Genomic DNA, 27841 nt, shown 5'->3' on the forward strand with positions numbered 1-27841 from the left:
CAGAGTTACCATGACTGGTGTCTGCCCCATGTTCCAACAGAGCTCTCTAGCTCAGTAAGAGCACTGAAAGGCAAAGAAACACTGAATGCAGAGTGAGTAAAAGTACAAAAGAAATACTAGAGGACTGAGATGCCTCCAAACTGCAGCGACACATTCCTGTTCTCCTAGCCCTTAACATCACATACTGGCCTACTTCTTTCAGGAATAGCAGTGGTGACATAAACTTGTCCCATTTAGTCTTGTACTGCACTCACTGGGGGATTAAAGCACACTAATTTGAGAGAGAAAGTTGGGAGCACAGACATCCCACCTATCATCAAAGTGCATTGCCACAAAAACAATGAAGTTACAAAATCTACGTGGACAAAACAAAAATTTTTATTAGCAAACAAGTAAAGATTCATCATCACTGGTATTGTTTTCAGAGAGGGAAGTAGATGACTGTAACATTGGCACTTCCACAGAATGGCAACAAGCTGCATGAACACCCAAAGGCTCCTCCTGGTACGAGTTAGGGCAACATTGGTTTTGTCCATTCACTTGGATATGAACATTCATAGGGCTGTCTGGATAACCAGACTCCCACATTTTTAAGGGTAATCTACATGGATCTTCACTCAGTGGATGACTTCCACTTAAATTACTGTCCTCTGGGACAGTCCTCCTGGATACTGACCCTCCATGGATCGTTTCTGTAACACTTTCAGATAAAGGATCTCTGAAAGCCTTTCCTGGATCTACTTTACTGCACTGCTTAAGCTCTCTGTCAGAGTCAGCACTTAAAGATTTGTTGTTGTGTCCAGCCTCAGGCTCTGCATGTGCTGCTGTGCAGGTATTTGGCTGGCAGGTGTTGGAAGGCGATGGCTCTGTAATTTCAGTCTCTGGCTGCAAGCTGCTACATCCAGCTTCTTGTGGGGCCCTGGCTTGGCCATTTGCCTCTGAGCTAGGTCCTTCTGGGGAAGGTGGGGGACTCCCAGCAGTCCCATCAGCACCGCTGATGATTCCATCCCCCAGAGTAGTCTGTGAGGTGCGGGCAGGTGTCAGGAGGGGGATCTGTCCTCTCACTCGAGGTCTGTGGAAGAGTCTGTTCCAGAGCCTGCCCAGGCGCCGCCGGGACGAGCTCCTCCTCGACGAGTGGCGCCTCATCTGCCTCCTCATGGCTGTCCGGATGTTCTGCAGCACAGAAGCCTGGAACACAGAGACAGCCAACTAGCACTTCATATATCCTCAAAAGATTTCTAAACGCTGCTCTCCCCACGAGCATCTCCACTTTATCACAATACTCAGACTTGATTCCTGTGCTTCCTTCTTAAATGTGTGTTTTCTGACAATCCAATTGAGAACACCAAAGACAGCTCTGCCTGTACCAAAAGACCCTTATACATTCATAGAATGGTTTGGCTTAAAGATATCTAATTCCAAATTCCCTGCTGTGAACACCTCCCACTAGACCAGGCTGGTTAACACACCATCCAACCTGTCCTTGAACACTGCCAGGGAAGGGCAGCCACAACTTCTGTCCCTTACAGTATTTCCTTTATGAGTTTAAGCTCTATTTGTCTGCCCAAGAAGTTAATTTTCCACTGGAGAAACAAACTACAAGTGCTTTATCACATTAGGAACTGTATCTCAGATGGATACTTCTGACAGGGTACAGGAGTTTTCTGGGTACTCAGCAATGAAATGGAATAACTTAATGGCTTGCCAGTGTAATCATTTTCAAAAACTAAGAATTTTCCACAAATACTGCTAGAGACTTTATTTTCTTATCATTTCAGGTGCATTTACAGTTTCAGCTTGAAAAGCCTTTCTTTTCTATTTACTTTCTGACCTTTCTGTCTCTATTCATTCTGTCTTGATGTACAGCAGAAGTGCTTATCTCACTGCTGCTCCCCAACAAACACATTTAATGTGTTCAAAACCACCCTCAGCACCTGCAGAACTGTGGTTCTTCAGCTCCATGTAATGCATGCACATTTTTACCATTACTTCCATATAATTAGCACAGCCACTGAAATACAGTTCCAGATTGATTTTATCTAATTTCTAGTAGTTTGACAGCTGAAATATTCATTGGCACTTGTGTGCATACTTGTGATGCATTGTACACGGGGAAGTCTTCAACCGGGGGAATGAGTCCTTGTGCAATCAGCTGTCCATAGGAGGGTGGAGCTTCCCGCCGCACAAACTCTGCCTCCAGCCGTGTCATCTGAGTCTCGAACGCTCTGGGAACAGAACCACAGGGAAAACATGGAAGAGAAGAAACAGCTTCTCCAGCCTCCCTGACACTAATGTATAACTGCCAAAGGGCTCAAGCTACGAGTAGAACCACAAACTTTCCACTAAGCTCCGTGAAAATCTGATCAGGATGCAAAAATAAACAAAAGGACTAAGAGTACAGGGTATAAATATGAATGAATCAAATCAGCAAACTCTCTAGTGCAGTCTCAGGCTGGACACTGTGGCAAGTGAGGCTTTTTCAACTGGCCAGTAACTGTTGTGCCAGTAACAGCAGTAACCTGTTCAGCAAGGGCTCAAAGGCTATTTTTGGAAAAGACATTAAGAACTGGAAACAATCACACAACAGGGGCAGCCTGTAGTTGCAGAGAGGTTTGCCAGAACAGAGGCACTGAAGCTCCCACCTTAGCACAGCAGCTCTTTTGCAGGTCTTTAATCATGCAGATTGGATCAGGAGAGAAGGTAAAGCACACTGTTTAAAACACAGAGCTGGTGCACACGATGAGATGGGAGCCAGAAAGTCCCTTCTGATTCTCTCCTACAAGGCAGAACCCCACTTGCACATAAGAGGCAAAGAAACACACACACACAGAGCACACCTCAAATGAAGCATACAGAACCAGGAGAAAGAGGCACAGCTCACACCACGGACAACTCCTGCTCAGAACCGGCCCCACCTGATAGCAGGACATCACTTTTAGCAGAACTGAGAACTGGAGAATATGAGAGGGGGTGAAGGGATGTTCAATTCAGATTCAGTGAAGACTTCACTGCAGCAGTTCAGCATTCAGTTTTTGGCAGGGGCAAGGGGTTTGTTGCAAGGGGATAAAAAGGCAAAGGAAACTGCTCAAGACAGATTAGGTTAGACACAGATTCTGCCATACCACAAAACAAACATGTATTTCTCACACACTACAAAAGAGCTGATATTTCCGCTCACTACTGCCAGAAATCTTCTCTAAGCCTAATGCAGTGATTACTATTTACCTGTCATCAGGTCCTTGGATTTGATTTCACAGTATTTTGCAAATCCCCTGGTTAAGAATCAATTTTTTTCTCCTTTTAACACAACAGAAAAAAACACCACAGTTACGAAAACATCAACAAAGCAAGACACTTACCTGTATTCCCTGGTCCTCAGAGAATATAATTTAAATGCACAGCCCAGTGCTATCACTAGCAGCAAGCCACACACGAGACTCCCAATGAGAGCAGCTGTGATGACCTTCCTGGGAACAATGACCAGGCAGTTGTGCTCATCACTCCCATCCTGGCAGTCTTCTTGGCCATCACAGCGCCAAGTCTCAAAGATGCACAGGTTTGTCCCACAATGGAAATTTCCTGGCTGGCAAGTAAAGCAGTTTTTTTCATCTGAGCCATCTGGACAGTTCTTCTGGTTATTACAGCGGTCAAGTATTGAGTAACAAAGCCCACTGTTTCCTTCACATGGGTATTCATTCTTCTGGCAAGCAGGACAGTTCTCCTCGTCCTTGCCATTTGGACAATGCCACCAGCCATCACAATGCTGCTTGTCCGTGAAACACTCCTCATCACTGCCACAAGGGTGCTCCCAAGGAAGGCAGTAGCCTTTCACCTGATAGGTTGCATTGAATCCGTGGCCAGTGCTCTTGGAGCGGGCATGATAGGAGACAGTGAGTTGGCCCTTGGACGACTCCACACTCACAGAATGCCTGTTGTTGTGGTGTGAAAACGTCTGCATTAATTTATCACCTCTCTCTCCAATGCCATCATACACCTTTACATAGTCATTGTAGCCCAACTGCAAATCGAGCTGCAGCAGCACATGCCGATTGTCCTGTGTGTCCACATACCACGTGCAACGAAGGTCTGACCTGCTGTGATCAGCACGGAACAAGTCTGGGGAAGCAAAAGATCCATAAAAATTACCCAGCCTTTTGCCACAGGAAAGATCAGGACAATTCTCTTCATCTGAACCATCACCACAGTCTTTAACTGAATTACATCTCAGCTCGTTCATCAAGCATTTGGTGGAGTGGGCTCCGCTGCACTGAAACATTCCTGAGGGACAGATGCTGGATGGAGGGTCTGTTGGAGGGACAGTGCAATTTCTCTCATCTGAGTTATCACCACACTCATCCATGGAATTACACTTCCAAGTACTGGGAATACACTTCCCATTTGCACAACGGAATTCATCTGACTGGCACACAGACTGACCTATCTTTCCTGTGAAAGAGGACAGGGAGAAAAAAAATCATTATCAAAACTTCTGGAACTATCTGATATCACTTTTCAACATCTACTACCATGCATGTCACAAGCTAATTAGTCAGGCCAGTACACTCCAGCAATACTGTTAAAAAGTCACATGCAAATAATATCAGTGGTACCATACCAATACTTTACAGTCATCAACGGCCCAAGATGCCTGTCAAAAACAAATACTGCTGTCTTCCAAGTTTTGCCAGAGAAAGTATAAAGGGAAGCCAACAAACAAAGGGAAAATTCTACCTCTAATATAAGAAAGGCGAAATCCCTGAGCCTGTCCTGAGCTTGATGCATCTGAGTGAAAAAATATCCACACATGGTCCCTTGCAGAGATGAAAGATGGAGGAATGGAAGAGCCACACACTTTGTACTCCTCCCTCTTGGAAGATGGGCCAATCATCAACCAGTCTACTGCACACTTCTGAGAGTCTTCCAAATCAAAGTTCTTAAAACTGTTAGGAACAAAAGAAAGCACAAGTTACAAAGAGAACATGCATCTGGAACAAAACCTGACAGAGAAAGAACAGACTCTAATGGCTCACTGTCTGCACCAAGCAGTGCCGACATAAAGGTATCACATTCAAAGACAGTGAAACATCTACCTTCTATGTACTACCTTGAGTACACAGAAACAAAGCACATCCCCCAACCTGGAAAAGCACCCATCTCACAAGCATAAACATCATACCAAAGTAGCTCCAAAAGCTGAAAGAATGAGCCCTCTTTTCTCAGTCCTTAAACAAAACTGCTTCCTAAAATACAGACATGAGGAAAAGCAAAATACCAGAATACATTATACAGAAATCAGATTAATTTCACCAGTTATTTCCAACTGCAAAAGCTATGAAACTAGAGATGACAGGGTTGACTAGTGTCTTGGAAAAAGAACCATAGGAAGCAGTACAAAGAACCCTAAGGGGCTAAGTATGAGAGACACAAATCCACTCTTTGAGCCATGGATGGGCAAGGAGAGATCAAGAAGAGAATAGGGGTGGAAATGGAACTTAAAATCTAAACCCATTATCTTTTAATTCAAAGATTTAAATATTGCCTTTCTGGGAGCACAAACGCAGAACAAACAAGACTATAACCTTTTATAGTCAATTTTCTTGCCTTTCTGCTGACACAAGCCAAGTGATTATTCAAGAGAAGCTTATCTAGTGCAAAGAGGTACCCTGTTTGCAGAACACTGAACACAACAGGGTAATACTCCCTAACCTGTGGCTCAGGAACCACACGTGGTACTTGTTCTCTGATGAAACAGATTGCATTTCTACTCAGCAATCTGCAACGACAATAGCAGATTGCAGACTGCACAGAAAAGCACACTCATTAGGAAAGGGCACACTGTTCAGAACATTTAGAAATGAATTTTGGTCCTTTTTTATGTAACTCAGCTACATCAAATAAACTTGGTAGAAGTTTGTGCATACTCCATGCAAATATATAGACAGAATTTTCAAAAAGGCAGAAAAGCTGCTGCAAAATACAGACCTCCTTCCCTAAAGGGTTTTTCCTAAACATCAAACTCTTTGAAAAAGATATATGGAAAGATAATTTTCTGATATCAATGTGTATTTACAAAAGGTTGTCAATACTTGCCAGATCTTGACCTTTGAAGTTGAAAGGGAAAGAACAGCAACTTTGTAAACTAGCTAATTAATTTAAGCAGGAGACTCAGCCTGCCTGTAGCTTCTGCCAAACACATTGGCTTAATAACTCAAATAAAAATTTTATCAGCAAGTGCATGAGAAGCAAGAGAGCACGAAAGTGATAAGTTAAAATGGAAATTAAGAGATGACAAACAATGTATGTGCAAGGACAATCCACCCAGAAATGTCCTTCCTCTTCTAACTCTTTTTCTCCCACCAACCTCAGTGTGTCTTCACAGCTGTGAAGAAATATTCCCACAGCACTTGATTCTTTGCTATAAGCAATCTCAACAAGCTTCTGCAACCAGCATATTTTGCAAGGAAGCTTTATATGACTGTGCAGCCAAAATAAAAAGATTTAAGCACTCAGCCATTCAAAGATAAACCAGAGTATTTGTTAGAGGTGTTCTGCCTAAAATGTTTGTAATGACCAAGAAAGTGAACAGCCACTGCATCATGAAAAGGAATTACCCAAAGCATCACAGAACTACAGGTTCTCACATGTAGTCTGTTTGTTACATGAAATGTGAGACAGCATTACTGAGCTACCACATCAGTTTTGCTGTCTGTAACTCATTTTGGCACCGCACATCATGGAGGGTTTCTATCATCTACTTGGAGGATTGTTCATAGGAATTTCTAAATGAAAACTTCTTGACTGTTAGAAATACCTATCTGCCCAACAACAGAAGTTTTTAAGAAAAGGGAACAGCCACTAAATCGAGAAATGGAAACTCAAAACTGGGAAGGAGGGGTGGGAATAACTAAAAATATTCTGTTTGTATGATACAAACAAGTTCTTTTACTAAATCCTTTACTTTTGTAGTTATTTTAGATGTGCCAAGATGAACCTTGAAGAGGCAAACAAATTGTTCTCCTATCTTACCCAGCTCCCAGCACTCCAGCTGGGTCCCACAGACACTCATTTTCCTCACTCTGCTGAAGAGCTGCTTTTGTCTATCAAGTAAATAATTCAGCCATAGCATAGTTACACAACACAGACTGCAGAAAAAAAATAATACTTTCCAGAAAAAAAATTAATACTTTTAAAATTCATACAAAGGAAGAATACAGCAAAGTCAGCTACATGCACATACCTTTACCAAAGGAGTTGATAAGCTCCTTTGCAGATGACAGCAATACCTCTCAACAACCTGCATTTGTGTATAATTAATACCTTTTACTGGCACCTTGAAAGTCTAGCACTGTACATTGCTAATAAACAGGTTTTTTTAGTTGTGGAAGAGGAAGAACCTTTAGTTCCAGCTTCCAATACAGAAGCCCAAGCATATACAGAGGATAACTGATTTTCCTGAGTGTCACTTGTGGATCTCAGACAGATTCAGAGCAGAACCCCACATTTCTTCACTAAAAAATCCAAACTTCAGCCACAGAGTACAAGGGTGATGAAGGAGAATAGACTTGCAAGGAAACACAGTGTTTAACAGATTTCCTAAGAACACCATGCCTCTTCAGTAGCCTCAAGCTACTGAAAAAAATGCCTTGGTATTCAAAAAGGGCAATACAGAATATTCACAAGAACAAACTCTTTTACAAAAACAAACATCTTAATCCCAAGTGCCTAGAAGTTTCAAACACAATTTCTCTGTGTATTTCCTAGTTCTAATGTGAAGTTTTATGTGTAATAGATACCACAGCAGATACAAAATTTCTTCTGCTAAGAGCCAAATAAAAGTCAAAGCAATTATGTCTCCCTTATGCAAACTAATCAACAGATGTATTTTCAACAAACTTTCCTTTGATGAGGCATTGTCACTTTATTTCAGCAGCCTTTCAAGTTATATTTCCCCTACTAGAAGCAAATTTTTCCTCATTTACATTGATGGTGATTTTACACAAGACCAAAAGCATGATATACTTGAACATGTCCTCACCACAAAAAACACTACCCTCTAAAGAAATAAGAAAACAATATGAATACATATGTTTGCACTTAGAAATATATAAAATTTGTCTTCACTTTATAATGCCTTTGTGACAAAAAGGTTTTGTGTTAGAAGTTTCTTCCCTTCTACTCTGACATTTGGTAGCCAACTGATTTATTTTAGCCAAGAGTCCTGAATACTGCACTCAGCCTCTACTGCTTTACTTCTTTCATCATCTCTAATTAGATCTAGAGCTGCTCTGTTATAGTCTGAAGAATAACTTAATCCTGCTACCCACAAAACATTTATTTATTCAGCTGAGCTTTCTCAAATTGGAATGCAAATTTTTCTGTCAAAAGAGTAAGTCCAGTGGTTGAATGAGCATTGGTATACAGTGGAAATATGGGACAAAGACTTGTGCTTGTTGCTTGTAGGACTACTCAGACAGTGCACAGTCTTTGGAAAAGTACTGAAGTCTGTAGTTGCTGTTCTTGAGGGAAGTCTCAGACCTTGGGCATCAAAAGACTGCATCATTTTTTGTGACTAGAACAAGAAACAGGAGCCATACTGAAACGAGAGGACTCATGTATAACATCATCCATACCTCATGCAGCACCAGTCTGTACCACAAGATTTTTAAACACCCTGGGCAGGGAAGCACAGGATTTGAGAGGAAAAGCAAAAGACAGGTCTGCTCAGCCACTAATCCTCTCCAGCAAAGGCCTCTGACAGCTCTGCAGGACTGCAATGGGGACGCAGGGGTCCATCCTGCCATGCAAGCTGCAGTGCACAGTGCACCTGAACTGCAGCCCTGGCACTCCTCAGCTACAGCCTTACCCCCTGCACCCACCTGCTCCAGACATGCCCTCCACACAAGAGCTTCACTTCCACAGCAATGCTCCCCTGCTCTGGCATCCTGGCACTCAGTGATAAAGGGAAGGAGAACCTGGCTTTCCTCCAGGATTTTTTTCCCCTCTCACAACCAGAACACACAGCCCTAGTTCACAGGGCAGGGTGAGGAAAAGCAGTTAAACATTGATATTTCCAGCACTAGAACTGCAATGCAAACAAAACACAACACCCATCACAGAATATCCTTTAAAATGGCCTGGCCCTTAGGCTGTTCTCCCTGCTACCTGTGGATCTCCAAAACAATATAGGAATATAGAAGGAGACTGGTGTACAAGACCAAAATAATTGGACCAAATTTTGCAGGCTTTGTTTCTCCTGAAAGATGCTATTATCTTGCTCTTGGAATGTCTCTTCCACATTTTTATGGAATAGTACAACAACAGCCTATTAACCACTGAAAGTATTCAGAATTTGAGGATCAGAACAACTCAATGTGAACTGAGAAACACAGCACCAGGTCTTGTTTTTACTGAATTCTGCAGAAATCAGTAAACTCATCTGATTCTTTTTCCAGTGGCATGATATTGAAAAAAGAGGTTACCTCCAACAGTGAGCAGAACTCCAGGAGTTTACAGAAAATTACAGGATTAGTCATATATATCAGTTCTCACCTATGTATTCACATGAAGTAATAGCCTACAGTGGTATCTTCCTATTATCTGACAAGTATTTTACATTGCTGCAAAGTACTTCATTAAACCAGACTATCATAAACACACATTAACAGGCTATATATGAGAAAAATGTGCTTCCTGCAAAACTAATGCTTAGCAGAGCTTAGTTTTTTGCCATCTGCACTGAAAGGAACAGTAGCAGCTAGGAAAAAAAAAGTACATCTCTAAATAATGTAGGGAATTCTCTACAACCCTTTCAGTAATTTAGGCACGAGGGATGAGAGATTAAAGAAAAAGAAAGCTTTCTTAGTAACTGGAAAAGAACAAACATGGGATGCAAAATCTGAATGAAAGCAATTAGTAAATAAATAAAAAAGTAAATGTCCAATTTGGCTTTCTAAACTAATTTTAAAAATAGGACAATAAATATGGCTAGGTCAGTAAAGCACAGTCCCAAAATAAAACCAATCGACCAATTAAGCAAGAAAAGTTACTTCTATTTGCCAGCTTCTCACAGAAAGTGTAGACTGGAACAACTGATTACTTAATTGGCTCATTAAAAACTTCTACTTAACCACTGAAGCACAAGGACCTGAAGTCAGGAAAGCTCCATTCTACTCCCAGCTCCAAAGCACCAGCTAACTGCATAACCTTAGGCAGAGACACTGGGACTATTTCTTCAAAAGCTGAGCAAGTAAATGGCTATTATGAGGTTTTTTCCAATTAATGTCAAGTCCTGAAGCACTATGAGTTTGGTAAACAGACTGTGAAGCAGTCCCTTTAACTCTTCACACAATTCCACACCAGCAGGAATATAGGAACAGACCTCAATTTTATGCAGAAACTGAAACTCAAATGGTATCTGACAATTTTTTTTTTTCAAAGCCAGTGTTAGGAATCACTGAAGTGGAAGCCAATGAAGGTGATCCCCTCACCTCAATTAATAAGGGACAGCTTGAGTGAGTCACTAAGTGCATCACTTTTCAATACACTTATCTTGAATTCTGCACATGGAGAACATTTTACTCACAGTCCCCTAAATTCCAGCAATAAAACAATAAATTTATACTCCACCCACACCAGGGTTAATTACAACCATCAAGTAAGAGCAACTTCTAAACAAAAATTTTTTAAATCTTTCTTAGATCTGAGAAAACAAACCTATAAAGCCTATAAAACAATAGTAAAAAGGCAGTTATTACATATGACATGTTTATCTTGGAATCTTACATGATTTTATGTAATTCTCTGTGAAAAGAAGCATAAAAATAGAGAAAATGGGTGGAAAAATGAAGTCGTTTCCAAAACCATAACTAGCAACTGACTACCTGAATTTAAAGAGACATAACAAAGTCCTGGAAGACAGTGACTACAGACTTGCTCACAGGTCTCAGTAGAACCATTCCATCAGACACATGAACTTGAAATAAAGTATTGAAATATGCATATAGAGTGGTATAAGCACAAAGAACATATACCTCCTGTTCATGGGAAAGCTCCCTCTAAGATTTCTAAAAAGTAAACTATAAAGCAAAACAATAAGCATGGCAATGTGAGGATATGAAGAAAATCAATATACACATGAAAGACAGACATTAAGACATAGCTTATGAAGGAGGTGGTCACAGAAGCCAGCATCTTACATCCACATACACACGTGGATCTGGTCACTGTTCTACTGAAAGCTGGTGAAAAATAGGTTTAGAAAAATAACCATCAAATGCAAACAGTTTAGAAATAAAAAATAATTTCAACTGCAATTTTGTCCCTTAATGACTCCTGCTGTATCTCACTTACATAACTGCTGTCTTATTGTCAACGAGATCAAAGGAAGTGCATACTGAATGACACAACACAGAGGAGATGGGGTTTTTTGGAATCTTTCAAAACCCAGATGTTAGCACAAGAACTATGTTTGATTTTCCTAAGAAAATTTTTAAAGCTACTCTAATGCCCTTATCAACACATAGTTAGAATAAGAAGCCTATCCAACTGGAAAGCAGAAAAAAATCTCCTAGCTTAGGCAAGTCAGCTCCTTTTACATCCTTGCATTGCAAGGGCATCAGCCTTGTAAAGAAATCCTCAGACGCTGTAACATTTTGCATTTCATACACTGGAGTGAGTCATTCCAAGTACATTTATAGTCAGAAACATGACACCACAACAACTAGTCCCTGGGATGTAAACACATAGTTTGTATTGTCTGTGTGTGCACAGGAGGGCAGGATATGGCTGTGGACTCAGTGATAGAAAACAAACCCATCAAGAAGAAATCTTTCAAGTCATATTGCTGTGCACACATCTGAACTGCACACACATTATTGCCAGTTGCCATACCTCACGTTCCTGTGTCACACTCACACTTGCAGAAGAGTCCCTAATTCTAACTGGAATTCTGAGACATTTTCATAGCATAAACTGCAGCATTATTCTCCAGAGTCAAGTCCTGTGTCTCCTCTGTATTCTTTCCCAGTTTCCAACAATCTCTGCTGTGAAACAAATTCCCCACGTCCAATGTAATGTAATGGGGTTTAAAAGCATGTTTCTATTTATGAATTTCAAATGCTGCCAGGTGTTTACTTCATTACTTTTGGTGAGTATTTCCTATTTTGAACCACGGATGGTGGAGCCTTCCTATTATTTCACCTGTGGCAGATTTGTTTTCAATTTCTAAGCATCTGCAGTTGAAGAGGTTTTGCAGTCCTTTTAAGCAGCTGAGCAAAAAATGAGCAGATGGTGTCAAATGTAAGAATACTAAAACCCCCCAAAAAACTTTTCCTAGGTAAGTAAGAAATTCTTGGTTCGTGAAGGATCCTACCATTAGCCCAGAGAAATTAAGCATATTCACAGTATGCTCATATTATATCCTAAACAATCTTAACAAACCATTTGCAGTAATTTTAGTCTTTAGTGAATAGCATTTTCTAGAAATGAGCCTAAATTGTACCACAAATGCTAACTATTATTTGATTTGTTGGAAATAAATATTAAGCAGAAAAGCATGTGTCTTTTGGTAAACAAGTAACAATAAGCAATAATTATCTTCAACTGTCTATTAAACATAAAACCATTTCAATACATTAGTAAAAATGTTTTTTTCTCTAAGAATTTTACATGCCCACTGAAGCTGTTCCAGGTTTTATAGCCTTCACCTACTCCTATTTATAAGCAATGAAAGGAAAAAGACTAACGTGAGTAAATATATTGCTGTTTCCCACTCTCTCATCTGTCAGGGCTACATGAAATCTCACACAGGCATTGTGAAGATAAATACATTAAAAGACCACAAGTGTCTTCTGTAATAATGGATGTCAGAAGCAGCCTACAGGAACAAGACACAGTGAAGCATTTTTAAACAGAGAGAGGTGCCCAAGCTGGAACCCTGTTCCAATGTAACCAATTTCAGCTTTCTTCCATTACCAAGCAGCTCACATTGGTGTGTCAGCTAAACTCACATTTTGTTTTATTTCAGCAAAGCAATCCTTTACCTCCACAAATATCAAACCATACCTAATTGTTATCATGTCTCCATGATCTCCTTGAATGTACCAGCTGCAGTTTATGGCTGGAGGATAGTTTGATGGCCAAGAAGGACTATAGATGACTCCCCGTCTCTCTGTGTGCTGTTCCAGCTCTCCACTGCAAGCAGCTGTTAATAAATGGAGAAAAATAATATTGTTAATGCTTTTCCTAATCAACAATTCATATTCACTTCAAGAGCTTTCATCAGTTTTTGCAGACACATGAGAGACAACAGCTTATCCTCTTGCTTTCTTCCCTGCCCTGGATTTTAAGACACCCACACCAAGTGTAGGTAAGCATAACCTGCATTTCAATGCAGGACCAATCAATAATCTTGTACGAATCTACCACAGGCTACAATCAATATTACTGCACGGATCTGCCAAGAGGATGTGATACAGAAATCCTTCTTACCAGCTTCCCAAAGCCTAGGTAGGTCACCCAGCAAGTGAAGAAGATCCATATCAAAAATAAAAGTAAACTAGCTAGTAGCTCATTTTGTTGTAACATGTTCCTGGACATGTTGATTATTCTCTTAACCACATGAAGAATTTGTAAGGGTTAAAAAAATACCACCACCCACCACACTCCCACCCCTCCCACAAAAAAGTAAACTGCAGTCCAATGTTAAATGTTTTCACTGAACATTAATGAAGTATTCTGCATTCCTTCTGAACCCATATAGATGGGAAGAATTTTCAAGACAGGGAAAGAAGCAAACAAGGCCAAATAAAGCTCAGCATTTTCAAAGCACATTTAGTTCTTCCTATGGAAAACAGTAGGCTACATCAGATACTTGTAATTTGTAATTAAGCAATTCAAAAATGAAAATTAAATGTTTCAAGGACAAGTTAAAAAGCTGCTCTGATAGGAAAATGTACTCCAAGCAGACTACAAGAGGGAAAATTCTCTGTAATGCAATAGCTATTCTGAACATTCTCCAAAAATATTATTTAAACTATTTTTAAAACAAATTACTATCTAGAGCATGACTTGTGGACCGCAGCTGAATATTTCAGTTTTTGACAAAAGCTTACATTCTTGTATAGCTGAAAAATGTAGCAAGGGAAAAAAAGGTTGCCTACATCTTGTCACCTCATACACACACATACACAAATACACTGCATTATAAATGAGAGATTTACAGTATTTACAGTGAAATCCAGCCACATAAATACACCACTCTCAATTCCCAGTCAGGATCAGATTTAGCTGCACTGGAGGGATGGATGGATGGAAGGAGTACCAGCAAAGCTGCAGTTGAGCCAGGTGGCAGGGCTGCCTGCAGAGCTCCTTGTTGGGGCTGGACTGCAGCATGTCCCCTCCAGGAAACCCAGGCCTGGCACTATTCTGTTCACAGTAAGCACTTCTGAAGTGAGAGTCACAGGAATACGAAAAGCATGAGGTGAGTAACTTACCTGAGGCAAAACATAAAAATGCTATTATTTCTACTCTCCAGGTAGAGCATTCCACTGAAATAATAATGCATATAATTCCTACTAGTTTCAAAGGCCATAAAAACATACAGAATACATAAATACATGAAAACATCTGTTGCTAAACACGTATTTTGCAGTAATGAAGTTATAAAAACAAGAACATTTTTGTTATCACATTTCTAAAACCAGAGCAGCTCCACGCCAGATGCTGGAAAATATTGAGATGCAGTTGCAATGATACAGTTACAAAAGCAAATGCAAGATCCACAGGACTTTTCAACTCCAGTTCTCAGTTTCTTCAGGTCTATAATTGTGCTCCTCCCCATACTTGTTACTGCACCAACATATCAGAGCAGCAAAAGAGGAACAAGAGCTAGCAAACACAAAGGAGCTCGAAAGGCTGCATTTCCTAACTGCCAGGTTAAAAACACTTCAAAATGGGAAGGAAACAGAATACACAAAGTGAAAGAACAAATACAGCAGCAGCACTATCCAGAAGCTTCCAGTAACACCTGTGCAAATATTTCTGCTGCCCTTGTACCAAATTATGTTCTGGATTAATATCCCTTATTCATAGTATTTGCAATAGATCAGAATCAAAATTACACAAAACTTATTTAGTTTTCATTCAGAGGAAGTCCCACTGACAGGCTGATGGCTCCACATGAGCAAGTCCATTCACACATTCATCAGTGTAGTTAGAAGAGCTGTTATTCTCCCAAATACTTGCTTCTCAGTTTTAGGAAGTAATTACAAAGACTCTGAGCAATAGTCACTTAAGTATCTCAGCTTTTTTGAAGTAATATCACTGCATTTTTTTTCTTTTGGAATAATGTCGTTTTCTAACACAGAGGATCTGCTGTAACATCACAGTTCAGGTGTTCGGTGAGAAATGCTTTTTCTTATTCACACTGCACATCTGATATAAATGTGAGGCAAAAAAAAAAAAAAAAAACCAAGCGACAAAAGAAACAGATTTTTCATTTTAACAAAAGAATTGTAGCTGTGCAAATCTAAGAACATAGCGAGTTAAGGGCTGCACTGAAACTACGTGCATTTTTGGCAGTTCATCTGACAATGGCTATTGCTGCCAATACTTTCCATGGCCTTATCCCCTCTGACACATATCAAGCATTTCAGACTTGTCCTACTCAAAATCAAAAGGAAGATTGCTTGGCTCTTGCAAAGGGTTCTGATTTGAATGGACCACAAATCTGAATTAGTATTTGTTTTGGTTTAAGACAATTTAAAGGAGAAGCCTCTGGGTCTAGCTATCTCCCTTAAGGGTCCAAGTAAGTAAAGAATGTAAGTAAATTAAGTGAAAAAATAACCCTTTACTAACAAGCAGAATAGCAAAAGTCAGAAACAACAGCACATAACGACTAAATACAGAACTGCTTAATCCTGGGGACTCCCCAAAACAAATTGCCTGGCACAGTTATAGATGAGTACTGTGATGGTTGGCTCTCACAATTAAGGGATGAATAGTGTGTGTATGTCAAGTTCTGTGGATGTTTATGTTATTGTAATATATCCTCCCCTAGTCCTCTTCCCCTCCCCGTTGTGCTGTGGCCATGGGCTAGCTGGGCTAGTCGGGCCATTTGGGGAGGGCTGGCTCTGCACTGCACCTGACCTGCAGCCAAGGTGTAAGGAAGCAGTCTCCAGCAATGGATGGCAGAGAAGGGGTTAATCGACAAGACTTTGGGAGGGCCCAGGGGTATAAAATCAGAGCATCCATTCTGTAGGTGAGCACATGTGCTCCTATCTTATTCAGTCTTTTATTGCATTTTTGTTAAGGTTTAATAAACCTTTGAAATTCTAAAAGCGAGGGTCGTTTCTCACAACACCCCCCTAGACGGTGCCCTGGATTTCGAGCGTGCAGGTCAAAGGACAAAGGGGGAGACGGTGTCAGCCTTTCCCCCACCGCCCCCCTTATCTCCTGACTGAAGTTGTTGGGATTCAGGGGCCGGGAAGTCACGGAGGGAATTTGTCTTGCTGGAGACGGGGACATTCAAGACAGGCCTTGAGCCGGACCGGGCTCCGGCTCCCGAGCCCGCGGGGAGGGGGCCAGGCCGAGCCCAGGGCTAAGCACGGCTTTGAACGGCCAGAGGACAGGAGACCGAGTCTGGGGCTGTAGAAGCTTTCCCTTCATGTGTCACCCCCGACCCCGCAGCCTGCTCGGGCGGCTTTTAGAAACTCCTGCGCCAAAGCGAACTCACACCCAGCGCACACAGACACTGACGGCTCCTGACACACACAGCCATGGGTCTGGGGCACAGATGGTCATGGGGTGCACTATCGTTAGCAATGACATCAAGACCGTATTGCCAAAACTTAGTTACGCTGTTTTAACGCTATGTCCACAGTCCCCTAAAACTGTCGCAGCAAACCGGGGACACACACATATGCACCCCTGCCAAAACTACTGCAGTGTTTACCCAAACCTCACTTAATTGCCTCATGTTTTTGACGCCTTTTTTTTTCCCCACCAAGGCTCATTACTATAGCATTTGCAAACATCAATCGAGCTCCTTCCTAAAGCAGCTCCTGCCTCTCCCCTCCTGGTGCACTGACTGCTGCAAGGCAGAAAAGGTGAAGTATTCGAGCACAGCTTTCAGCAGCTCTTTCTTCACACACATAAATTTTGAAAGAAAAACCTTGGCTAAACACAGCCTTCAGTGCTGACAACAAAATGGTAAAACCACACAAGGGCAGAATTTTATTGTTGTTGGGGTTTCAATATCAATAAAAGGGTCCCACTTCCCTCCTCAGCTCCTGACCATGAAATCTGCAAAATCACAAACGTGCCTAAGTAGTGTTTTATTAAGTTGGGCTTCAGCATGACACTGTGATTCCTTAAGGAAAATAAACAAAAGCCTGTTCAAATTGCCAAAACATCTAAAGGAAAGGGAAGTTCCTAAATAGAAAGGAACAGTCCTGGATTCTGAAGACTTTATCATCAGTGACAACACGTAGGAATAGCAGTGATAACACTTTTTCAACAATTCTGTGCCTTTCTACACAAACCTAGAAGAAACGTGAAATCCCAATTCACTAAAACCTAAAAACTGCTTAAATCTCCCATATTTAGCATTAGTGAAGAAACATAAAAATACCAATTCCTGGATTGGCAAATCAACCCACTAAAAATCTTACTGAGATGGTGCTTTTAAAGAAAAGATAAATTATAATGACAGACGATAATAAATCTTCCACAGTTAAAAAAATCCTAAACAACAAGAAAAACCAAGCAAAAAAAAAAAAAAAAATCACACTTTAAACAAATGCCAGAAGATATTTGAGTTCAGAGAGTTTCTGTCAAGAGAGCATAAATCTTAATGAGGCTTTCTGTAACAATGAAATGGATTTCTTATACTGTAAACAGCAGTAGATACCCTCTGCCAGTTAAATACACCACAAATACAGGCAATGATGTTTCCAAAAACTTTACATGAATAATATTACTCTTATTTTTGCAACAGCAACTGTAATAAAACAGACATTGAGCTTCACCGAAAGACAGCACTATGCCATCCTGGAATAAATTTTCAGATATCTCAGATGAAAATAAATCCTGCAACTTCACATAATTTGGCATCAGGGCCCGTCTCAGTCACAAGGAACACATCCCAACCATCTGCTCCAGGATAAAGATGTTTTGTACTTTGCACAAGGAACCTCCTCTCAAAATCAAATGCTTGGCAATATACATTTCCTCAAGCAGCTGTCTCAGAATCAGCAGGAAACTCTCCCCAAGTTCTTGCAATCTCCCTCCAGGAGGGGCTGCACACATGGTTCAATGCAGATCCCTGTGGAAAAAAGAAGACTTAAGGCTCCCCTTTGCTTTGCCCAGTCTCCAGCTGGCTGCTTCTGCCCCGATCAGAACCAGCCAAGGCAGAGTCCACTCACAGATGTGACAAAACCCGAGTTCACGCTGCTCCATCAATAGGCCCACCTAGCTTTCTGCTAGGTAAGAGCACAGCCAAGAGAAGTTACACATGGATCCTTCTGTAGCAATGATCTTTGATGATCATTTTCATCCTAAGCTGCAGTTAAACCATCAGGAGACAAGGTAACTGAACATACTCATAGGTTTTCAACATATTTGTGGAATAAAAGCCAGATGTTACAACACTATTTATAGTGAAACAAAGTGTTAGAAAGCAGCAAAGCCAACTGGAAGAAGCCCTACATATTTTAGGCTGAGGCAGTATCACCAGTCTAAGTAAGCAACTGTGTAATTATTTAATTTACACTTTGTAAACTCAGGTACCATACACCAAACAGATGCCAAACTCCATCAAAGCTAAAGAACCATCCAGGCAGAACATACTAGGATATAAATGACACTCTGTACTTTTTCCAAGGAAAGAATGGAAAATACTGTGCTGCAAACAACACATGTTTGTCCACATGGTTTATCCACACTTCCTCTAAGCTTAATTTAAGCAGGTTACCTAACCATAAAATTACTACCTTCTCCTGATTTAAACCTTCTCTCAACCCCCAATGTTCAATGACTTGAACACTCAAGCTCCCACATCATTTAATCTACTGTCCCAGAATTATTTTTCCGTTTTCCAGTATCTTTTCCTCCCATCTCCCCTATTTGCCATTTTTTAATTAAATATAAGTTGCAGTCTCTTTGGGAATAAAGTACATCTACACGTATGACAGTGTATTGACAGTCACAAGGGGGTCCTTATCACTAAGAGGACCCTGACTGCAATATCCCTGTAATGTCAGTAAGTCTCAGCACTGCTAGAGAGAAGGTAATTACAATAAGTGCTGTAATTCTGGTTGAATTTCCATGCTGACATTCATGAGACGTTTTTAACATTCTTGTTTTAGCTTCTTCAGGAATGAGCCACTCTCCCTGACTTGATGCTCCCAGGCACGCTTCCTAAACACAGAGTTTTCCCCTAAACATATCAGCATGAGCTATGACCTTAGCCTCAAGCTGACCATTTTTATCTATCACAATGACAATGATGCAGTCTATAATCCTGTTGTGGTTTAAGACCAACTGGAAAATAAACCCCAGGCAGCCACTCCTGTCCGCCCATCCCCTCAGGTGAGAGATAAAACGCAGATTAAGGGTTGAGATAACAATTTAACAGCGACCAGGTAAGAAAGCAGCCAGTGGCAGCAGCCCCACTAAGGGCAGCAGCGGTGACAGAGGTGAAGCCGCACTGAGCTCTGAGTTGGGACAGAACAGAGGGGACGGAAACGGCGGCGCGGCCTCTGAGCAGCGCCTCGGGCCTGAGCCCAGCACCGCGGGCCTGAGCCCAATGCTGGGGCCTGTGCCCAGCTCCTCGGGCCTGAGCCCAGCACCGCGGGCCTGAGCCCAATGCTGGGGCCTGTGCCCAGCTCCTCGGGCCTGAGCCCAGCGCCTCGGGCCTGAGCCCAATGCTGGGGCCTGAGCCCAGCGCCTCGGGCCTGAGCCCAGCACCGCGGGCCTGAGCCCAATGCTGGGGCCTGTGCCCAGCTCCTCGGGCCTGAGCCCAGCGCCTCGGGCCTGAGCCCAGAACCGCGGGCCTGTGCCCAATGCTGGGGCCTGTGCCCAACGCCTCGGGCCTGAGCCCAGCGCCTCGGGCCTGAGCCCAATGCTGGGGCCTGAGCACGGAGCCTTGGGCCTGTGCCCGGCGCCGCGGGCCTGCTGGCACAGGACAACGGGACCCGGGCATGGGGACAGCGGGACAGACAGCGATTCCGGTCTTGGGGACATCAGGACAGCGATCCGGGCCTTGGGGATAGCGATCCTTGGCCTTGCCTGGCACCAGGACAAAGCCCAGGAAGACTTAAAAGTCCTAAACTTCCTAAGACGTCTTCATTAGTCTGTCTTAAACATCATTTAAAAAGTCACTCTTTCATTAGAACATCTCTTTGTATGGGGAAGAAACAGTAATAGCTCAAATGAACAGTAAATACAGGTAAGGAAAGTATGTCTTACCTAATGAGGTAACAGCACTTTCTATTTTCCCAGTCAGGAAGAGATTCACTGTGTAAAGATAAAAAAATAACATTCAGACGAATTCTAGTGGTACAGGGTGGCAGGCAATAGTTAACCATTCCTAGGTGTTTGCTGGGGTGTTAGCATAAATGCATTGCAGTTTTCCAACAAGAACTTTGCTTATCTGCACACGCAAGTCATGTAATCAACTATTATCCTTCACTGTAGGTAAAACAAGTCAATACACAATGCAAGTTTAGTATCTCTGAAACACACTACCAAAAGAAACAACTGCCAATCTATTCTAAATTATCTTCCATAGGATTAATTTTAATTGAGGAACACAGAAGAACAATCACACTAAAACATTTATCATCATGGCTAGTGACTTTACCTGGTTAAATGCTTGATAAAAAATGCAATTATTATCCTTAAATACTTCTCTGAATAAAGCAAAGTTTGTTCCCCTCAGGTAAATGTCACCTTGAAAATCAGCTGCTAAAGCTAACATGATTGCCTTGACTAAGCAAAAGCAATGAAGTTTTCAACGAGGTCCACTAATACAATCAAAACAGGATGAGGCAGTACTTGCAATACAGATCTGACTTGCAAATTAAGTTCCAAAGACTCTTCACTTTCTCAAGTCTTCTCTCACAGTGTATACCATTAAAGTTATCTGGAAAGAGTAGTTATCACCAAAGAAAATTTATCCTATGTCATTGTTGCTCCAGAAGTCAGCATTAACATGGAGTTCCCTATTAGTTTCCCCACACATTCGTTAAGGCATTTCTTTAAAAATTACATGTTCCACTGACTGCTCTCATTTCAACAGTAATCTATAATCTACAAAGATAGCCTATTAGTAAAATGACACATGCTTAAAAGGATTAAAAAGGTTTAAAATGTTACCAAAAACTTAATTTACAATATCCCAGCACAAGCACTCACTTTGGCTTTATTTTGAATACGTTAAGTCCTAAGTCTTTCAATAGGCAAGAATTTAGTTAAAAACATCATTTAGAAATCAACAATAGGAGAAGAGAGGAAGAGAAACCGTCCCTGTTCCCAACAGTCACTTAGGAAGCAGCTGACAATTAACACTATTTATGGCTCAGAGTGTGGGCCCCCATTGTCTTCTACACTGTCTAAACACATCAGAAAACAATGACCCTTGCCCCGACTACCTTCTGTTATAACTTAAACCAGCACAAGAGGTACAAAAAGTACCGGACACTAAATGGATGGAAATAAATAACAATCCCTTAGCTTTCCAGTTCAGGCCCAGTCACGTTTTTCAGTCACCACACTGCAGCAGCCCATGCGCCTACAGCTGGCCCTCCCTGACTTATATCTGGCTATCCACAGTTTGGATGTTCTCTTTTCTCCTCCTCTCCTCTACAGACCTCAGGCTGAGGCCAGGCCCTGCAAAACAGAGAGGAAGACTGCTTCTGGTGTCACTTGTCACAGGCTTCAGGGCTCTACCACAGGGACAAGGGCAGTGACTTCTCCCTCCTTCTAAGTAGCCTCGGGATTAAGCTTTTAGGAACAAGGAGGTTTTGGGTATTGTATTACATACATTAAATGGCAGTGTATGTAATGCTACGGTTTGATGAGAACACAGCTGACCATAGATTTGTGTTAATAAGCATTATTATGATGTTCAAAGGACCCTAACAGCACTGATTTTATGACATAATTAGCTAACATTAGTAAAACTGTTATATGATAGTAACAGTGTGCCACGTAACTATCTCTTTCACAGTGCTAGCTTGCTCTGTTAGGTGAGTAAGCCTACCTGGAAGCAACAATACCATTCTGTACCAGGAAACAACAGCTCTGTTAACTCTGGCACAGCAGCACATCCGTTTGTGACCAACTCTGGATCACGGCAGTAACAGCAACTCAACATTTCCTCATACAATACTGAAGTGCCACTATTTCTGTAACCATAGTAATATAGTCCTAAAGACTGATATGAAATTAATCCGTGATTATGTCACAAATTTATATTCATGAGAATTAAAATACTTGGTCTTGCTCCAAAGAAAGTACATGAATATACTCTGCATAACTAGTATCAGCACAACTGAAAGCAGTGTTTGAAGATACACTATATGGAAGAGTCTGTGTCTGTACTACCACTGTAATCTTTCTTTATGTGTTCCCTACCTGAATACTCCCAACAGCCATTAGAGAAACGAGCTCTGAAGCAGAGGTTTCCTCACATGGCTTGTAAGAGGCCCCTATGTCCTTTAAAGGGAAATAAGTAGGATAAAGACAAGGGGCATAATAGAGTGAAATCAGCCAACTCAGAGCTACATTACTGAGGACTGTTTAACAGAAAGCCCCAGTTTACTACCACATATGCAAAAAGGCAGCCTTGCACACCACACCTGGCAGATACCTAAGAGAACCCCCCAAAATACTCATTTATCTCTGCAAAAAACTTTTACTGGCTTCAGTTGCAAGTTCTTTGCTCTCATTTTCAAATTCTTTTATATCAAGAATTCAGCAGAAATAGTTCTTTAAAATAAAATCTAAGTCTCACACCAGAAATTTTCACAAGCAACTGAATAAGCTTACAGTTTCCGGTATCGATTTTGCTCACTCAAGACCATCAAATCAAACCACAAGAGCACTGTTAAACCAGCATACATCTCAAAACTGTCAGAGGCTCATAAGAAAGAAGAGCGATTCCCTGCTGATTTTCTTGTCTCTTGTCAAAACAAAACCTTGTCAAAATAAAAACAGGTGAGAGACTAGAGTATTAAAAAGTTTTCTAGATGTCATTTTTTTTAACTGTTGAGCATTTACGGGAAAGCCAGAAAAAGATCCCGGAAGTGCTTCAGTTGGCTTGAACTCCATGTAAGAAACTTACTGTGCCATTCATTTGGATTGCTAAATAAATCCCAGGATAAGGTTTTCAGCTGGGAAAGCGGCTGTTTGGATCAAAAGGGAAATTTACATCTTGGCACGTCCAAACCAAATGACAGCTACCAGGCTTTCCCCACAGCCAGAAGGAGAGACATCAGCTTCACTGATTCCTTCTTATTTGATAACTTTCTATGTCCTCCAGAATTTCTTAAGAATGAGAAGCAAAATGGCTTCACAAAGGAAGGGTTGAAACAAACCCAATTCCAGTCTTTGGAGCAGCAGTTTACAGATGAAGTCACACAGCAATGGTCAGTGGCAGTGCATTGATACAGACACCAAACACCCACACACAGGCCATGGGAAAACAAGAAAAGAATGGCAGGAAGCAAGAACCAAAAACAAGGATGAAAGCAAAGGACAGATAAGCAGGAAGTAAAATACAAATATAGTTAAAGTAGCAGCATTATATTCTTATTGGTTCACTGAAGCAAAATACCTTACAAGCTTCCCACCTCTCATGTTTCTCAACTTCCACTACTGTCAGTTGTGCAAGGAATAGGAATAAAACATTCCAGCTGAAAAGAAGAGCCAGACAGTGAAATTCTAGAAGTCATAGAAAGCAGAAATCTACTAAACTTCCAACCTGAAATCACCCACACCTAAACACAAGAAGCGTTCTCACTTCAGCTCTGGAGTTTACATAATCTTTTATTATCTCATTAGTCATTTTAACAATAACCACGCTGTTTATGTCAACTAATAAAAGGTTTAACAAAGGTCTGACTGGGCCACCAAAAAAAAAAAACCAAAAAAACCCACCAAAACCTAAACAAAGTGAAAAAAACACCCCCCAAAAACAAAAAGAAATTCAGAGATACAGGGAAACTATGTATCTTTCTCTAACTTTAAATAGGCACATTATTCTCATGCTGTGCACATCTCTGAAATCCTATTAAGAGTCGGCAAAAAACAAGAGCTGTATGACCTGGATGTTCAAACTGTTTTGTAGTTTAGCTAGCTTTTTATTGTACTTACATTAATCAAAATTAGATTTTAATTTTACATTTGAAATAACCACAGCAACCTTAAAACTTCAACTTCCTACATTTTTCTAGGTAAGCACTGGTGTTAAGGAAGCACTTTCACAAAAACAGAACAAGCAGTCTGGCCACGCATAACCCTTTGTGATCGTTTACATAACGAATAGTAACTGTCACTTGGGATTATTAAAAATTAACTCTAATCCACTTCATTAGCAAAGAGAGATGGGTTAAAACACTCTGGATCAAGGAGCTGCGACAGTTTACCAAGTAAGTGTCAGGAGGGCCGAGTGCAGCCCCAGCACTGCTCAGCTGCCCCACCAGAATCCTCTAGCAGGGCGCAGGAACGGAGCACTCGTCTCTGCTAACTCCTAACTTCAGTGCCCCTGTTAAATGTTAAAATTACTCAACGTGCCTCGTTAAACAATAGCGAGGCCTATCGTTCGCTCGTTCTAGTCACAGCTAGGCTCCAATGCCTCTGCCTAACAAAAAGCATCTCTCCTGGCTGCACGGGCTGACAGACTGGAAACCAGTAACACGCTTCATCACGCTGCCATAACTTAACACCTGCTGAGAAGCAGAGCGGAGAGCAACGGCTTCGAGCAGAAGGGAGGGATGAGAGCAGAATGTGGCAGAGACACGAAGGGAGAGAAAATGTTTCTTTCCGCTGCACTCAAGGGCCGGGCGGGCGCGCAGCGGGGCCAAGTACCGGGCAGTCCCTAAGCGAGCCCCGGCGCCGCTGCTCGCATAGCCCAGGAAGAACCGGTGATGCCTCCTGAACTTTTTTTTTTTCAGAGCTATGGCAGCGCTCCCAGAGCCAAGGGCAAGGCGATGGGCTCCGCTGGACCTGGCAGCGCTCTGCACGGCCCCACACCGCCGGGCATGGCAGCCCGAGCGGGTGGCCGAGCGACCCGCGGCCGCGCCGCCCCTCGCCCCGTTCGGAAGCGGGGTGACGGGAGGGGGTTCCGCCGCCACCATTCCGTGTGTGGCAGCCTCGTCCCGTCCCGGTCACTTCCCGTAGGAGAGGAGGGGGCCCGGCTGTCCCCACAGCAGTCACCACAGCCGATGCCCGCCGTGCCCGGACATGCCCCGCCGCCAGGGAGCGGCCGGGCCGCACTCACCCAGGCAGATGGCAGTGAGCGGCGCCAGCGCGCCCTGACGGAGCTCCGCGGCCGCTGCCTTCTCCATGGCGGGCCGCTGTCGCCTGCCCTTCAGCGCGGGGGGAACCGCGATGGCTCCGCATCCGCCGAGCCGCTACGCCGAGCCGCAGGAGCCGGCGGCGCCGCCGGCCCGCGGTGCCCCCGCCCGCCGGGGAGCCGGGAGTGGCGCGGGCGCCCGCCGCGGCGGCGGCCCCATGGCCGGCCCGCGCTGCCGCTCCGGGGCAGGTGGCACGGCACCGACCGCAGCGCCGCCGCCGCTGCCCCACGTGACAGGCCCGCCGAGCAGCTGCGGCGGCCGGGCCAGACAGCGAGCGCAGCGCCGCCCCGCTCCGCTCCGCTCCGCGCACACCTGAGGGGCCGCCGGCAGCGGGCGGGCGGAGCGCGGCCGGGGGCGGAAGGGAAGGCGAGGGCCGAGCCCGCCCGCGCAGCGCCGGCCGCCGGGCTTCCTGTCAGGCACGGCTCTCCCCGCTGCCGCCGCGCCCCTGCGCCCGAGGCCATGGCGCAGGCGGCTCTCCCGCCCGCCGGGCCGGGCCGGGCCCAGCGCCGCGCCCCGCGGGGCCGCCCCTGTGCCGAGAGCCGCGCCCAGAGCCGCTCCGGCCCCCCAGGCGCGGCCCAGCGGGTCGCTCACCCGGATGCCTTTTCCCGGCAGAGTTTCCTCCGGTGCTGCGCTGAGTCGGCTTCGCTGCAGCTGCCGAGAGTGAACGCTGCGATCGGTGATGGGCGCAGGGGGAAAAGCCTCCCCTGGAACCCGGCTGTCCTTAGAGCTCTCGCAGTTCTTTCACTCGTACCAGTGTTGGGACCCAGGCCCGGACCCTTGCAGGCCCTGCCGACCGTGAAACAAGTCTGGTCATCAAACAGGTAACATCCACAGCAAGGCAGCCAGACTGGATTTGTATAAACGACGGAAACCCGTCCTGTCCCGCTGAAAATGGACAAAGCTTAATGTGTTTACAAGCAGCAAAACGACAGAAGTTAACTGAGAACTTAATGAAGAAAATTGCAAAACAGTGCAAGGTGACAGGTACCCCTGCTCGGGTTGCCCTGAACAGCTTCAGTGAACCAGCTCTGCCTCACATGTTTGCTGAACTTCTTGTTTTCCCATTTGTAGATGCTCATACTGCTCCTGAGAACCAGTACCAGTGCTTTAGGCCTTTATATTTCAGCAATATAAAACGTGGCTGTAGTAGCACATCAGGGGTTGAGGGGATCCTTACCCTCACTGAGCTACAGACCTGTGCCTTATCTTTTCCTTATCAGTTCCTTTGTTGGAATTATTATAATTGTAATTCGCATTTGCCTGTCACTTTGGCTCTTAATGAGTGCCTGGTGGATGATTGGCCTGAGGATCAATAGTATCATCTCGTGTGTACCTGGAATGAGAGAAACGGATGTCATAATAACAGGGATGTCACAATTCTGCTGGGCTAAAGATGCAGAAATAATAAGTGGGTCAGTACAAGCAAAGTTGACCTGTAGGTGAGAAGGCCCCACATTCAGCACTGCTCTGCAGATACAGCCTATTTCACCTGTGTCTGTGCAATTTTAAATAGCATAGTAAATCACACATTTTTTCACAACTAAATTCTTCCTAATCTAACCAGACAATCCTTAAACCTTTAATGGACCCATGATTGTAAAATCGGTTCGTCTCTGTTTTTGAGCAGTAATCCTCAAATTATGGGTCTGTAAAAGCAATAATGGAATGTTTCATAAAATAATTTTTCCTCAGTCTATTATTGTAATTAAAAAAAAATCTACTCACCTCTACATTCTGCATTAACCCTTTTTATGATAATTATGAGTAAATTGCATCTCATTTTCATTAAATAACACCCTTGCATCTCACCAAAACAGTAGACTGTATAGGATTGAAGGCAGAATCATGGATGCACACTCTTTTTATAACAGATTGTGTCCATGAACTAACTTAAGAGAAAATCCACTCAGTTTACAGTCCTACTTTGATGTTCATATAGGACTAATTTTAAATTTTGAGACCTAATTTTCAGTCACACACTTTTGTGTTCACATAAATATATATATATTATAAAACTCTATATGAAGGTATGCACGTGTATGCTCCAGCACCTACTGGCCATGGGGAATTAATTATTACATCACAACATCCACCTTGAAAACATAACCAGCAGAACCCATCCTAAGTGCTCTGCTTCTGAGCAGTTTGCAGATTGTTTTAAAATTATTTGGAAAGAGTTGCACCAATCTAAACCATCACTCAAGCCAAGTGTCAAGCCTTCATTTCAAAACGTCTGCTACCGAGATGGCTCCAGGGGTAGACAT

General features: G+C 42.9%; 1 protein-coding gene across 2 annotated transcripts; it reads right to left on the bottom strand.

Moving 5' to 3' along the window:
- Positions 1–356: 356 nt before the first annotated feature.
- Positions 357–25614, bottom strand: LRP3 (LDL receptor related protein 3). Of its 2 annotated transcripts, none has more exons than XM_014881969.2 (7): positions 25502–25614; positions 20467–20514; positions 13063–13201; positions 4732–4940; positions 3360–4446; positions 2093–2225; positions 357–1188 (listed from the first exon to the last, which is right to left on the bottom strand). In XM_014881969.2, exons 1-7 carry the CDS (start codon positions 25566–25568, stop codon positions 382–384), a joined length of 2490 nt encoding a protein of 829 aa, XP_014737455.2. In that variant the 5' UTR covers positions 25569–25614; the 3' UTR covers positions 357–381. The 2 variants fall into 2 exon arrangements, with proteins under 2 accessions (XP_014737455.2, XP_088027950.1); XM_088171824.1 differs by lacking the exon at positions 25502–25614 and adding an exon at positions 23853–23874.
- Positions 25615–27841: the final 2227 nt, after the last annotated feature.

This window comes from Sturnus vulgaris, chromosome 12 (genome assembly GCF_052056855.1).
Source record: "Sturnus vulgaris isolate bStuVul1 chromosome 12, bStuVul1.hap1, whole genome shotgun sequence".
NCBI lineage: Eukaryota > Metazoa > Chordata > Aves > Passeriformes > Sturnidae > Sturnus > Sturnus vulgaris.

Excerpts from the sequence above, each read along its gene's own strand:
- LRP3 (XM_014881969.2), bottom strand. The coding sequence starts at position 25,568 with ATGGAGAAGGCAGCGGCCGCGGAGCTCCGTCAGGGCGCGCTGGCGCCG. Across the intron at positions 4,941-13,062 it reads GGAGACATGATAACAATTAG|TTTTAAGAACTTTGATTTGG; the intron begins GTATGGTTTGAT and ends TGTTCCTAACAG. Across the intron at positions 4,447-4,731 it reads TCGCCTTTCTTATATTAGAG|GAAAGATAGGTCAGTCTGTG; the intron begins GTAGAATTTTCC and ends CCTCTTTCACAG.